Source organism: Physella acuta, unplaced genomic scaffold, assembly GCF_028476545.2.
Source record: "Physella acuta isolate Inbredline_101_S28 unplaced genomic scaffold, ASM2847654v3 ptg000538l, whole genome shotgun sequence".
Lineage (NCBI taxonomy): Eukaryota > Metazoa > Mollusca > Gastropoda > Physidae > Physella > Physella acuta.
The window spans coordinates 425686-440525 of record NW_026732057.1 but is presented as its reverse complement, the minus strand read 5'-3'; the positions used below and the strand labels follow the sequence as shown (position 1 = coordinate 440525).

General features: G+C 37.9%; 1 protein-coding gene across 1 annotated transcript; it reads right to left on the bottom strand.

Annotated features, from left to right (window-relative positions):
• Positions 1-1590: 1590 nt before the first annotated feature.
• LOC131945884 (uncharacterized) lies at positions 1591-10542 on the bottom strand. Its single transcript, XM_059306502.1, has 6 exons — positions 10428-10542; positions 8442-8605; positions 7405-7488; positions 6264-6401; positions 4033-4088; positions 1591-1875 (listed from the first exon to the last, which is right to left on the bottom strand). Exons 2-6 carry the CDS (start codon positions 8584-8586, stop codon positions 1786-1788), a joined length of 513 nt encoding a protein of 170 aa, XP_059162485.1. The 5' UTR covers positions 8587-8605; positions 10428-10542; the 3' UTR covers positions 1591-1785.
• Between the last annotated feature and the right edge of the window lie 4298 nt (positions 10543-14840).

The window sequence follows — 14840 nt, the reverse complement described above, 5'->3', positions numbered from 1 at the left end:
GTTGGCGCGCTTGCTAGCCCAAAAGAAACGAATGCCGAACTCGAGCTCGAGGTCATAGGTAACTCCAATAACCTAACAGTCCCCTCAAGTGCAAGTCAGGTGGTCTGATGCACTGGGGGTGGAGAAGCGTGGGGGTGGCTGAAGACTTCGGGTCCTTGATCTTTGACCCAGTACAGTCTTTAGCTCTTAATAACCGTCTACCCCTGACTAACTGCATTGGACACACGATATTTTAGCTATGGTCTGAGAAGGATGCTAAATAATTTTTTTTAAAATTAGCCAATTTAACTTCTAGGATTAAATAAATGTTGAAGTAACAACATATATATATATATATATATATATATATATATATATATATATATATATATATATGTATGTATATATATATATATATATATATATATATATATATATATATGTTTATTTATTTATTTATTTAATTTACTTATTTATTGATTTATTTATGTCAATTTGATAACATAACAAATACAACTGTGAGAGTACAAAATTTACTTGAGTTTAATTCATGTTATTCCAGCTTTTTACTTTCTCGTATACAGAGTAGGCCTATAGAGAAAGTCTTGTAATCGTGCACAAAAATCACATGAAATTCTGACAGTTTTTATCGTTTTACTCCTCAGTCTTTCATCACATCCGGGATATAGGACTTATTTTAATCGGGCAAAAATTATAAACAGCTTTATCAAAATTTTGGCGCTTTATGCGTAATGGAGTTGGAAAACTGGATTATCCAATTCTGTCCGTGTGTCTGTGTGTGTGTGTAAACGCGATAACTTGAGGACCGTTACAGCTAGGTTGATGAAATTTTTTTAATTTTTTTTTTTATTCTTTGAATAAAATGTTGTTAATACATTTAAAACATCTAACATATTATTTTCAACAAAAGTCGGTATCAAGTTGTCCATATATCGCTGACGATGCTGATATGATAGCCTGTGAAAATATTTTACGGACAGAGAGAGACAGAAGTGCGCACATGGTCTTTTATATATTAGGATTTGGCACGGAATATGCTGAGTGTTATGTAAGCTGCTGGCTTTGTTGTTGGCATTGCTGCGGTTGGAAAACCTTTTACCTGTGCATTGCTTTGGCTGTGTGATGTTTTTGGCTGTGTGGTGTTTTAAAAAAAAGTAAAGTTTCCGTTTCAATCCTGACGGTCTATGGGGCAAGTGCAGTAGAGTTCACTTGTTTCTGTGACCTCGGCATATGAAGAGATTGTGTGGTCAGCACTATCCCCAGCCGCCTTTACTATACCTAACGTGAGTTAGGTACCCATCACAGTTGGGTCGACTCAGGTACGATCTACTAACTTGAACTCGAGACTTTCCGGTTAGCAGTCCAGCTCTCTACCGCTAGACCACTCCATCCCTGTGGTGTTTAGCTGGTATTAACAGATCTCTGACACAAATGAACATTCCTAACTAAAATAAGTTACACTTTTCAAACGCTGTTTCCTTGTGTACATATATAAATTTATTTTGTTCGTTAAAATTAATTCAAATTTAGATGATAATATTTAAAAAATGTAAACAAGAATAATTATGACAAATATAACAAAAACAAATATGGAATAAAAATTAACTTTACTTAAATTTTTAAAAATCTGAATGTGCAACAGTGAAATCATTCGCTGATCATACTTTCCACAGTGGAGAATCTTTCGAACACACAATACACACAGCACACGATGATAGATCTGTTTTACTGTTTGTACAATGTAATCTTAGACGTGACTAAGATTGATCACGTCTATGTGTATTTTTACGAAGTTAGAACACGCGCCGTCATGTTAACACAGAACATCTCCACGTCTTGATCATCAAACAGTTGAATGATACCGATGTAAAGACCCTGTTGAAGACATTCGTCCAATTATTTGATATTATTGAATTTTTATAATTAAACGTTATAAATTTTCTTTTTTTTTTTAGGAAATAAATCATGGCATATTTTAAAAACCTTATGATATAAGCTATGGAACGGGGTAGTCGAAAGGCTTTAATTCGAATCCGGGTCAATAGAACGTCAATGAGTCCATCCAGCTTAGATGGGTACCGAGCTCACGTTAGGGTAAGTAAAAGAGGCTGTGCATAGTGCTGACCAAACCATCCCTTCATATGCTGAGGTCTCTGAAACAGATTAACTCTACTTCATCTGCCACATCTGTCGATCGGCTAAGCTATTCTTATTTAGGATCAGCTTCTGTATTGGAAAATTATTGTGACGGAATGTGCTAAAGTATTAAGATATAACATAAATATGCATATTTTTAAATCCTACTCTTTGCCTAATAAAAGACACAAAAAGCCCGAAGTCGGCACGCATTTGCCAGTATCGCCTCCCATAGACCGGTCAAAGTCCGAAACTTTACTTGATTTCGGCCTTCTGCCGGCCAGTCCGCGGATCGGCCATGATTGACCGGCCATGGCCGAATAAGATCATAAGCAGATTTTGGGGTTTTTTTTTATACCGTAAGGATCATAAAATTAAGTCTTTATTGATTATTAATTAAATTAAACATTCAACTTATTTTACTGTACTATAGTCTCAATCAATATTATCACTTGTTACAACAAGTTGAACTTTTTTGGCATTTAGAATTACATAGTAGCTTGTTATTTTTACACTTGCAGCTATTTGTTTTGGATTTGGTCGTGCAATTGCAGCAAATGTAGCCTTGGCCGCCGGTCAGTGATTGTGAATATGCGATGGTTCGTGGTGATTTTTTTCTCAGTCTCAATAGACAAGCATAAATTTCTTTTAGATCACCATGTTCCGTTCATAGCTTGTAGAAAGTGCACTCGATGCTCATGACAACTGCAATGACGCTTCGGGGATCACCGCGACCTCTGTCAACATCTGGTATACGGATGTGAACATTACCTCCCACTTCAGCTTGTTTAAAATGTGTATCTGATTTTCTTAGCATCTTAGCACCTTGAGTTTGCAAGCTAGTATGAGCTGCTGACCTGTTGTCCATGATTTCTTGTTTATTGTGAAATAATCTGCAAGAAATGTTCCCTCCGTACCCTTCGTCTGCTTTATTGGCTATTCCGCATATTGCATGGACATCGTTGCCACAGGATCCACAAGAATGGGCTGCACTACAATATTTTTCACAAACTACATATAATCTGTTGGCCATATTATTGTCACGCAACTGGTCTTGGCAATCCACCACCTCATTAGATGTGTTAGCTAAGGATGAAGTTGCATTTATGACAACCTCCATTTCTTGTTCAATGTTCTCAAGATCTGCCTCAGTAACTAAATTATCGAGAGCCACTTTTGCTTTGCATCCATTAAAAAGGCTTCGTATGGCGATTGTTGGATTCCTTGATGAAGAGAACGGTTTGAGACACTCAGCCCATTGAGCTGATTCATTTGTCTGCATCCATGTCATCATTATGTTTTGAACATCTTGGTTGGCACGTTCTTCTGAACCTTGGCTTTGGCTATGCCTTGGTTTTCCGTGAACTAGTTTAAGTTCAGGCCACATGTTCTTTAGTTCAGAAATATTTTGGCATTCATCTGGTATGTCTGTCTTTGATCTGACGGTCCTTTTGGTCCATGTTCCAGTGCATATAGAATGCTATACAAACAAGAGCCAAACTATACGTTACTCACAATGAAATCTTACCCAAAATAATGAAAATGCGATCACAACTTAGTCTAGATAGGACTTTGGCCAGTGCGTCCCAGTCAGTGCGCGTAATGGCCGGCCAATGTACAAAATACGATCTTAGTGTTAAACTCTTCGGGCTTTGGCCAAGAGAGCCGGCCAATTCGCACATTGGCCGGCCAATGAGTGCTTTGGTCGCACTTCGGGCTTTGATCGTAATATATATATATATATATATATATATATATATATATATATATATATATATATATATATATATATATATATATATATATATATATATATATATATATATATATATATATATATATATATATATATATATATATCGCTCACTAAATAGTTTAAAAGTAAATCTTTCCTACCGCATGACCAGACAAAAAGCTTAATTTTGTGATCGTCTTTGTCATTGCAAAAGGAACTGGAAAAAAAACCAATTACAATTACATTTGCAAATATTAAATAATGGTAAATTTTGATCGTCAGGAGATTTTATTTTTTAAACATTTTGGTTTGAAAAGAAACATAGATTTAAAATGCGTATACTTGGAGGTTCTATTTTCTAGTCTTAACAGTTCAGTTAGACTTTTTGCTTGTTGGTATCGATATAGAAAGCTAATCTTAAGCTGATTTTATATTTTTGTATAATTATGACACCACTATGGGGGTCGTCCATAAATGATGTCAAACTCGTAGGGGGAAGGGGAATCCATAATTTTGTTTACGGTGTGTGATGAGGAGGGGGGGGGAGATCCAGATGGGGTGACGTCACACATTTGAGGTATAAAAAAGCAATAATTGAGAACGATATTTAGCCGTTATGACGCATTTTAGAAAACTGTTTCAATAAATTGTACTAGAAACTTATTAAATTACTCTATGTTGGTAGAGTTCAGACAAGATTTTTGAAAACTATCGATGTTTATGAGAAAATCAACTGCAATTTTGGGTGTGACGTCATTTTAGGGGAGTGGGTCTGCCTTTTTGTGATGATGTGTGACGGAGGGGAAGGGGGAGGTCTAAATCGTCCAAAAAACGTGACGTCATTTATGGATGACCCCCTATCGTTTGTGATGTTTGGAAATGACATAGGCGCAAAGAAAATATAGGCTACTGTTGATTGTGGGTTGTTTTTTTTTCATTCTTTAAAGATGTAAGAATTAGAATAAAACGTAAAGTGACCGTTATGTTTAATATAGGCGTTAGTATTAGTAGTAGGCAAACATTTTGGGTCATGATTTATTATATTAAGTACGGCTAGTGATATGATAACTATCATATCGCTATGGTCAGGAGCATTACTTTTACTTGGGCTAGTGTTAGGGTTAGTGGTAAGGCAAAGATAATGGAAACTTGATAACTATACTCCTCGTGCCCGTTTTTAAAACTAGTAATTCTTGGTTCTGCTTAGCACAATAGATATAGCAATATATATATATATATATATATATATATATATATATATATATATATATATATATATATATATATATATATATATATATATATATATATATATATATATATATAGTTGGTGTGATGTGGCTAAAATGATAGTACAGATGTAGACTAGAAACATAACCCTAACCTTAACCCTAACCCTAACCATAACCTTAACCCTAACCCTAACCATAACCATAACCCTAACTATAACCCTAACCATAACCCTAACCCTAACCCTAACCCTAACCATAAACTTAACCCTAACCATAACCTTAACCCTAACCATAACCATAACCATAACTCTTCTTCTTCTTCTTCGTTCTTAATTATTAGTGTTGAAGGGGATCGAGATTTATCTGCCAGTGGGTTTGAACTCGAGACTTTGTTCGAATTTATAAACCATGAGCTTTGTGCCGACTCTACCACGCCTCCAACACAATTAAGCGTTAAGTGTCAACTGGTTATGCGCCATTGAGGCCATTGACTCCGATTTCAGCCTGCTTTTTTTTTTTTTTTGGATTTGCTTCCATAGCCTTTGTTCAACCAAGAACAAATTACAAGGCAGCAGTTGTTTAAATTTGGAGTTGTCTCTCCTAGAAGAGTGGCTATCCCCAGCTAACGAGCCTCATAACCATAACCATAACCATAACCATAACCATAACCATAACCATAACCATAACCATAACCATAACCATAACCATAACCATAACCATAACCATAACCATAACCATAACCATAACCATAACCATAACCATAACCATAACCATAACCATAACCATAACCATAATCATAACCATAACCATAACCATAACCATCACCATAACCATAACCATAACCATAATCGTAACCGTAACCATAACCCTAACCATAACCCTAACCATAACCCTAACCATAACTCTAACCATAACCCTAAACATAACCCTGAACTTAACCCTAACCATAACCCTAACCATAACCCTAAACATAACCCTAACCATAACCCTAAACATAACCCTAACCATAACCCTAAACATAACCCTAACCATAACCCTAAACATAACCCTAAACATAACCCTGAACATAACCCTAACCATAACCCTAACACTGGGTTTGCTGGTGTGATGTGGCTAGAGTAGAGTGATAGTACAGATGTAGAGTAGAATTTAGCACTTACCGCCTTTTTTCAGAGGACACGGGATACCGTACTGTTTAGCCAGTCCACAGTCGAACTGGTCCCCGTACTCGAACTTAGGCACTTGTGATCCAGCTTCGAACAGCCTAGCGTCAAAGCTGCCGGTTGCCATTTCGTAAGCTAGGAGGAGTAATATAATGTTTACGCTGTAATTCTAGAGAACAGCGGAGGTCTAGCGGTAGATTATCCGCTTGCTAACCTGAAGGTCACGAGTTCGAAACCCTGACTAGACACTGTGTTATCCAACAGGTTGGTGCGATGCGCTGAGGTTAAAAAGTCTGGGGTACCACCTCAAGAACTAGGACCGACCTTGTCACAAATATTGGATCAAGTTTTACTAAGCAGTAAACATTGATCTCTTCTGATATCTGTTTCATTGTCTATTATTTTGTGAGTCATAATAAATTATTGAACAGCTTCGTTTGTATTAATTGAAGTGTATGATATTGCCAGTAGCCAAGGACCCTCATTGTCTTTGAACGTCCATAGCAACAAGCACACCCCTTTCCATTCCAACTATGGGCAGTGATTTTTAACCTTTTTGGAGGTACCGAACCCAACTAGTTTCATACGAGCATTCACCGAACCCTTCTTAATTGTTGGCTAGTTGCGATTTCATCAATGGCTAGCTGTAACGTAATCAATGACTTGCTACGACCTAATTTACTATGACCTAATCAATACTTAGCTGTGACCTAATCTATAATTAGCTATGATCTAATCAATACTTAGTTCAGACCTAATCAATAATCAGCTACGATCTAATCAATACTTATTTGTGAACTAATCAATACCTAACTGTAGCCTAATTAACATTTAGTTGCAAACCAAATTAACACTTAACTGTGACCTAATCAATACTTAGCGGTAATCTAATCTATAGTTAGCTATGATCTAATAAATACATGAAAGTTATATAATTAATACTTTGCTGGGACCTAATTAATACTTAATCAATGCTTAGTTGGTGCCTAATCGATACCTAGCGGTGATCTAATCAATACTTAGCGGTGATCTAATCAATACTTAGCGGTGATCTAATAAATACTAAGCTGTGACCTAATCTATACTTAGTTGTGACCTAATCTATACTTACTTGTGACCTAATCAAGCAGATACTTACGTGGTGTGAAGTAGAGAGAAACTGTGACCTCTCCTGAAGGTGAAAGGTCTTTCGGCGTCCAGGTCAAGTTGACGGGATTTTTTCCTGGGGAAAATAAAACGTATGAAACCACAGGCAGGCCACTTTAGTACCGCATCCGGTTTACGATAGTAGGTGTCTGTAGGTTTTAGGGTGGTGTTGTAAAAAAATATGTTTTGTCCAAAAGTGTCGTCATACACTTATGGGAAAGCTTAGAATGTTAGACTAGCGACGATTTACTACTCGAGGAATGTTAATAGTAATTCTAGTTTGAATTTTGTCATTTAAGTAGTCATCTATCCTACTTCACGAAAAAATTTTGAAATTGTCGAATCACCGTAACTCGTTGATGTCTCTTACTTTAGTCATTTGGTGTCATACCTGTGATTAGTCGTGTGGTCACACTTTGGATTAATGTCACAATTGTTATTGCTAGGATTAGGATTATACATTTTTTGTGGCCTAGATATATCATAATACTAAATGCCTTATAGTGGAAGGATATGTGTTAATTGGTAGTTAGTACGAGGGTGGTGTCTTGTTTTGTGGTCAAGATGAATTGAAGATAATGCACTTAGTGTTAGGGCTTATTCATCTGTCTGATTGTTTCATCATCTGTGTAAAAACACAAGGAACGCCGAGGTTGAGTGTAGAGCTTGCTGCTTAAAAGTAAAGCTCCTGTTCCAAACCTGACGGTCTATGGGGCAAGTGAAGTAGTGCACACCTGTTTCTGTGACCTCGGCATATGAAGAGATAGTGTGGTCAGTACTATGCCCCGCCTTTACTTTCCCTAACGTGAGTTAGGTACCCATTAGAGCTGGGTGGAGCTCACTACAGCTAACCGGAAAGTCTCGAGTTCGGATATCGGGGTTAGACTCCTTGAGTCCATCCACTTCGTTTCCCGGACTCAGGTTAAAGAAACAAACCCGGCTGGGCTTAGTGCCATCTACTCTACTTCATTCACTCAACTCTCTTGGTCAAGATCGAGGAAATAAGATGTAGAGCCAAATAATTCCTACCACAGTTGACCCCTTGACCGCTGTCCCCCACTGGGACGTTAATCTCCTTGTGCATGGACATCTGCACCACCTCCTTGTTTTCAGCCAGTCCCAACACACCTAGTACGACCAGCCATGGTGTCAATACTTTTGGCGATAGAAACATTTTCAACGGTAGGGGAATTCTGAGGAGGTAAATACAAATAGTTGCTTATGATGAATATCAGTGGCGAAGATAAAGTTAAGGTTGGGAGGGTTAGATACGCCCCAGAACATATATATACATATATATATATATATATATATATATATATATATATATATATATATATATATATATATATATATATATATAACAAATACTTTTTGGTTACCTTATTTTGTTATCTTATTTGTATTAAATGCGAGCTAGGCTGGGGTTTGTGTTGTAGGTTATTATCAACCCACAACCCATCTCCTGACGCTAAAACTAACTTTGATTCGTTGACAACAGCAGATATTAAAACATCAGTTTACCTAGGCCTATATATATTCATATGGTATTTTTTTTTAACTTTTCTAGTCTCATCAATTATTGGTACTCGCCAAAACACAAGTACCAATATTTTAAAAGGGTCAATGTGGTCGAATGGTAGAGCGTTCGGCTGCTAACTGCATAATATTGAATTCGGATCCCGTGCTTGAGTCCGTATGACAGCTCAGAGTCCACCTGGCTCTAATAGGGCTGGTAAGTAGGTCACAGACCAGTGCTATGGCTCATACAGGTTTTATTGAGCCGTAGAACTGGTTGGTGACCTACTTACCAGCCCTATTGGTACCGGACTCTCGTTAGGGAAAGTAAAGTCGGCTGCACTTATTGCTGACCACACTATCCCTTCATATGCCGAGGGCACTGAAACTGGTGAACACTACTTCACCTGCACCAAGGACCCCTAGGTTCAAAAGAGTAGACCCACTGGAATACTTTAGAACCTCTAGCAATATTGTATAATGCGATTATACCTGTACCATAGGTAGGCCACGAGAATTGAAATCAGCGAAGCAGAACATTGGCCTATATCCTTGGTGCCACTATTGTCTAGTAGGTTAAAGAAACCAGTACGCATGCGTCAGTCATAAATAGCTACACTACATATTGGACGTTGTGTAGGTTAGAAACAGTGGTGGCATAAGGTGTGTAGTGTAGCGGGGGTGGGGTGGGGGGTGGACTGCAGAAGGTGACACCACTGCAAAAGACAGGCCGTCACAGGATCCTAGTTAAATCTACATGGTTTGTAAGGGAGGGGGTTTAAGAATTAGATGAAATAACGCACACAGAGACGATGTTGGAACATACAACATTTTGGTAGTGACGGTTATAATTGTGTGGTCGTGCGGTATAGCGCACGTGTGCTAAGCCGTAAATCACGAGTTCGAATCTTCTGTCCTTAAGACCAGTGTTTCTTCCAGACTTTTATCTCCGGGGGTGGGGGGCAGGGCGGCACTTGATATTTTCGGGGGGGGGGGGGCGGACAACATTTTCCGTGGTTGGGGGGCGGACACTGGTAAAAGTGTATGTTTTCAAAATAAATTCCATTTCGTTCGGGAGTTGAGACGGGTTAAGTCTATAAAGCTCTGATGAATATTACATATGAACTCTACTTCATCTGCCCCATGCACCGCCCCGTTTGAAAGGGTAACATTATTTTTGTACTTTTCTATGAGACATAACTCACTTTAGGGAAAATAAAGGTGGCTGGACTCACTAGCTAATATATGCCCATTTCACAGAAGCAGGTGAACTCTACCTCATTTGCTCGATGAAACACCAGCTCAAAAGAGTAATTTTTTTTTTTTACTTTACGCTCAGATCATGTCTACCCTACAAAGTTAATGTGGGCCCACCTTGTATATTAATTTCAAGGGGAGTTCACTCAGTCAGCACAAAAAAAAAATAGAAAACCAACTTGAATCTTCCTAAATCGATATAAAATAAAAATTACGTTGAAACAAAACAAGTCTACTTACACAGACCAACGAAATGAGCTAGCTCTGCTTCACTGGTAGAAGTAGACTCTGGTATATGTTAGACTCTAAATATGTGAAATACAGGATGTAAATTGTTCTATTTTTAGGTCAGTGGGATTTCCTTTCCTTCTGTAAAATGACAGTCTGTCGCATTGGAAATTTGTTTAGATAGACCGTGAATGCGTTTAGACTTTAGACAGTGCAGCATTTTAATTATACACTCAAATAAGATTTGGCATATAAAGTATGCGTAACGCTTGAAACAAGATGGCCGACTGAACTGACTCTTTAATATGAAGAATATATCTGCGTACCAGTGGCGTAACTAGAAAAAAAGGACCACCCCGCAAAAAAAAATTTTAGGCCCCTATATATATATATATATATATATATATATATACAAACTTAAAATACGAACATAGGATACTCATTGCTGGCCTGTTCAAGTTTTTAAAAAAATGTTGGGTTTTTTTCAATTAAAACAAATTACTACATCATGTCATGTGTGTAAGTGCATAAGTGTGTTTTTTTTGTGAAAATCAGTTATATTTTATTTTTGCTATAAGCCCTCTTAACCTCTAGTCAAAAGAATATAAAACATGAAAGCTTTGTATAAGTAATGGTGTCTCGTATTATGTTTATTCTTATGTTCTTTTGTATTTATATTATTAATTTTAAATACATTTCCTTTTTTTACAATGCCATTCTTTAGTAAGTACGTTACAAAAAAATTAATTAAGAGAAGTAATTGCTTTTAATTTGTTTAGTACAAAATCTATTAAAAGGAGCTTAGGAGCACCCCTATTTGACTATAAGTCATGGAAGTGGTTTGAAAGTTTGCTTATCTTTGATAAATTTTATTGTAAGAGGACTCCCCTTACAGAGTGGTTTAAAAACAAAGGGAAAAAGAATTTACAAGAGCTTGGGGTGGTGTCTATAGAAAAAACATAATCCAATCGCAGCTACGGTAATCTTTTTACAAAACAACCATCAAGTCAAAAATGCTAGAAAATTATTTTTTTAACTATAAAAAAATTATTTTGGTCGACTGTGGGCCCCTCAATGGCGTGCCCCCCCCCCCCCCCCGCATTGCGGGGTCTGGCGGCACTGTATTTCCGCCCCTGCTGCGTACATGATAATGGTTCAATAAGTTAATAACTGGAGCAACACAAAGAATTTCATTCAAGATTTACTTGCAACATTCAATTTTAAAACAAAATAGATCAGACTTTGGGGCTGTATGGCTATCAATGGATCAGACTTTGGGTCTGTATGGCTATCAATAGATCAGACTTTGGGTCTGTATGACTATCAATAGATCAGACTTTGGAGCTGTATGGCTATCAATGGATCAGACTTTAAGGCTGTATGGCTGTGATACATCAGACTTTGGGGCTGTATAGCTACATTAAATCAGACTTTGAGGCTATATGGCTACATTAAATCAGACTTTGAGGCTATATGTACATTAAATCAGACTTTGGGGCTATATGGCTACATTAGATCAGGCTTTGGGGCTGTATGGCTACATTAGATCAGACTTTGGGGCTGTATAGCTACATTAAATCAGACTTTTAGGCTATATGGCTACATTAAATCAGACTTTGAGGCTATATGTACATTAAATCAGACTTTGGGGCTGTATGGCTACATTAGATCAGACTTTGGGGCTGTATGGCTACATTAAATCAGACTTTGAGGCTATATGGCTACATTAAATCAGACTTTGAGGCTATATGTACATTAAATCAGACTTTGGGGCTGTATGGCTACATTAGATCAGACTTTGGGGCTGTATGGCTACATTAAATCAGACTTTGAGGCTATATGGCTACATTAAATCAGACTTTGAGGCTATATGGCTACATTAAATCAGACTTTGAGGCTATATGTACATTAAATCAGACTTTGGGGCTATATGGCTACATTAGATCAGGCTTTGGGGCTGTATGGCTACAATAGAATTTGACTTTGGGGTTGTATGGCTACAATAGAATTTGACTTTGGGGTTGTAGGGCTACAATAGAATTTGACTTTGGGGTTGTAGGGCTACAATAGTTACAATGGGGTTTTATCGCTATAACTGCTATGACAAATTCTGGAACCTTCGGAGTTGTGAAATCATAATAGGAAGTTTATCGACAGCATTAACATTTCAAAAGATACTCAGGTTTGCAAATTAAAAATTATTAGGTCAGAAATTTGAAGCGTAATATTGCAACATTACAATAATTAGTCCGATGCAGTGGCGTCACTAGGTGGGGTGTCACCCGATTCGTAAACTGAGGGTGTCACCCCACACCCCCTCTAGAAATTTTTTATATTAATTGGTGTCATAACTCCCCCTACTAGTTTGTTATTCCAGCTAGATAAAACATTGTTTCGGCTGTACATTTTTTGACAAGTTTCTTTTTAAATTAAATTGGTGTCACCCTCTAAGTGGTGTCACCCTCTAAATAGTGTCACCCAGTGCGGACTGCACCCCCCCCCCCCCCTCTGCCGTGACCAGTTATGAAAATCGTGTTTACCCTAAGCTCGTTACTTGACTTAAGTCAGTCGTCGTCCCCCCAACCACCACCGCTAGGTAACAAAGGCAACGTTGATGTACACCTACGGATAAGTTAGTGAGAAGGGGGTGGGGGTGGGGGGTAGTAGGGACAGGTAGAGGAACACTTGTCATCAATTCAAGTCCCGAACAGCACAGAGAAGGAAGATTGTCAAAGCAAGCCAAGTGTGGAAGAAAAACCAAGACCCTAAAGAAACACCCGGGAATTCTCCACAATAAAATGGGGAATTCCCGATGACGTACTTGTTTTCAAACTAACAAGTGTGATACTACATGGTTAAATTTATAAAGTTAACACTGTGGCTGGTAATTTATAACTGTCAGCTATTAAGTTGACATGTAGGTCTACAATGTAGGCGTAGCTAGGGGAGGGCGGGAGGGGCAGCCGCCAACCCAAAAGAGGGCACCCCAATAGGGCTGGTAAGTAGGTCACCAACCAGTTCTATGGCTCATGCAGGCTTTATTGGGCCGTAGAACTGGTTGGTGACCTACTTATCAGCCCTATCGAGTCTAAAAATAATTTTTTTTTTTTTTTTTTCAGCTGCATTAGTTAAAATTTTAAGTAAATAGAAAGCTACTTGTTTGCAACGGTGATTTTCCACATCCCTTGTGTGATACAGAAAAAAACATGTAAACAGTGACTGGTGGGGGAGGGGGGTGCTTTTTTGCCAACATGAAATATATGGGGGGGGGGGTGCAAAATTGATAGTTCGCCCCTGGCACCAAAATGGGTAGCTGCGCCTCTGAGGCCTACAGTACACAAAGTTATTCATTAATGTCAACAAAGGTTATAGAAAAGGTTATAAAACAACAAGAGATGGCTACTGTTTATTACTTGTGAGCCTGCCCCCATAATATAAATGACGTATACAGTGTAGTGTAAACCTGTATGAAAGATGCAGTTGTTTGATTAGCTGTGTCTTAATCACTCCTGTAGCGATTTTAATAGATAACGAAAGAGTTTTTTTTTAAATTAATTTTTTATAGAATAACTATAGTTGTCTTTGGTAAGATAGTGATTTCAATTAGTTGTTAAAATTCATCATGGACACTTCAAGTCCATTTTGTTGATATAATGGCCATTATCTATGTATTTTTAATTAATTAACGTATCTTCTTTTTCATTCTTAATTTTGGGTTTGAACTCGAGACTTTTTATTCGAATTTTAACAACCATGAGCTTTACCGACTCGATCACGTGTCAACTGGTTTTCTTTTTGGGTTTGCTTCAATAGCCTTTATCCAACCAAGAACAAACAACAAGGCAGCAGTTGTTTGATTTTGGAGTTGTCTCTCCTAGAAGAGTGGCTGACCCCGAGGGTACGAACTCGAGATTTTTCGGTTTAGCAACCATGAGCTTTACCGACTCGACCACACCGACCCCCTAAAAACTTATTATGAATAAACATCTTGATTAAAGCAAGACTAACCTTCCAAATGAAATGTGGGCGGCATGGCCTAGCAATAGAGAGCTAGACTGCTAACCCGAGAGACTCGAGTTCAAATCCGGATTCAAATAGATGGAACGTCCCTGAGTCCACCCAGGTCTGATGGGTACCTAACTTACGTTAGGGAAACAAAAGCTGCTAGGCATAGTGCTGGCCACACTATCCTTTCATATGCCGAGGTCAATGAATCAGATGAACTCTATCTGCCCCATGTGTCTTGGGCACGAATGGGATTAAGAAGAAACTTCAAGGTAGCAGCATTAATCCCTGTCCCAACTCTACAATAGGATTATCCTGTTTTGTACTGGCAACTTTGCTACTAGGCTTTGTTACACTTGTATTTTAAAAACAATTCATTTCAAACATGTTTTAACCATCTATATCCTAAGGCTGACTCTG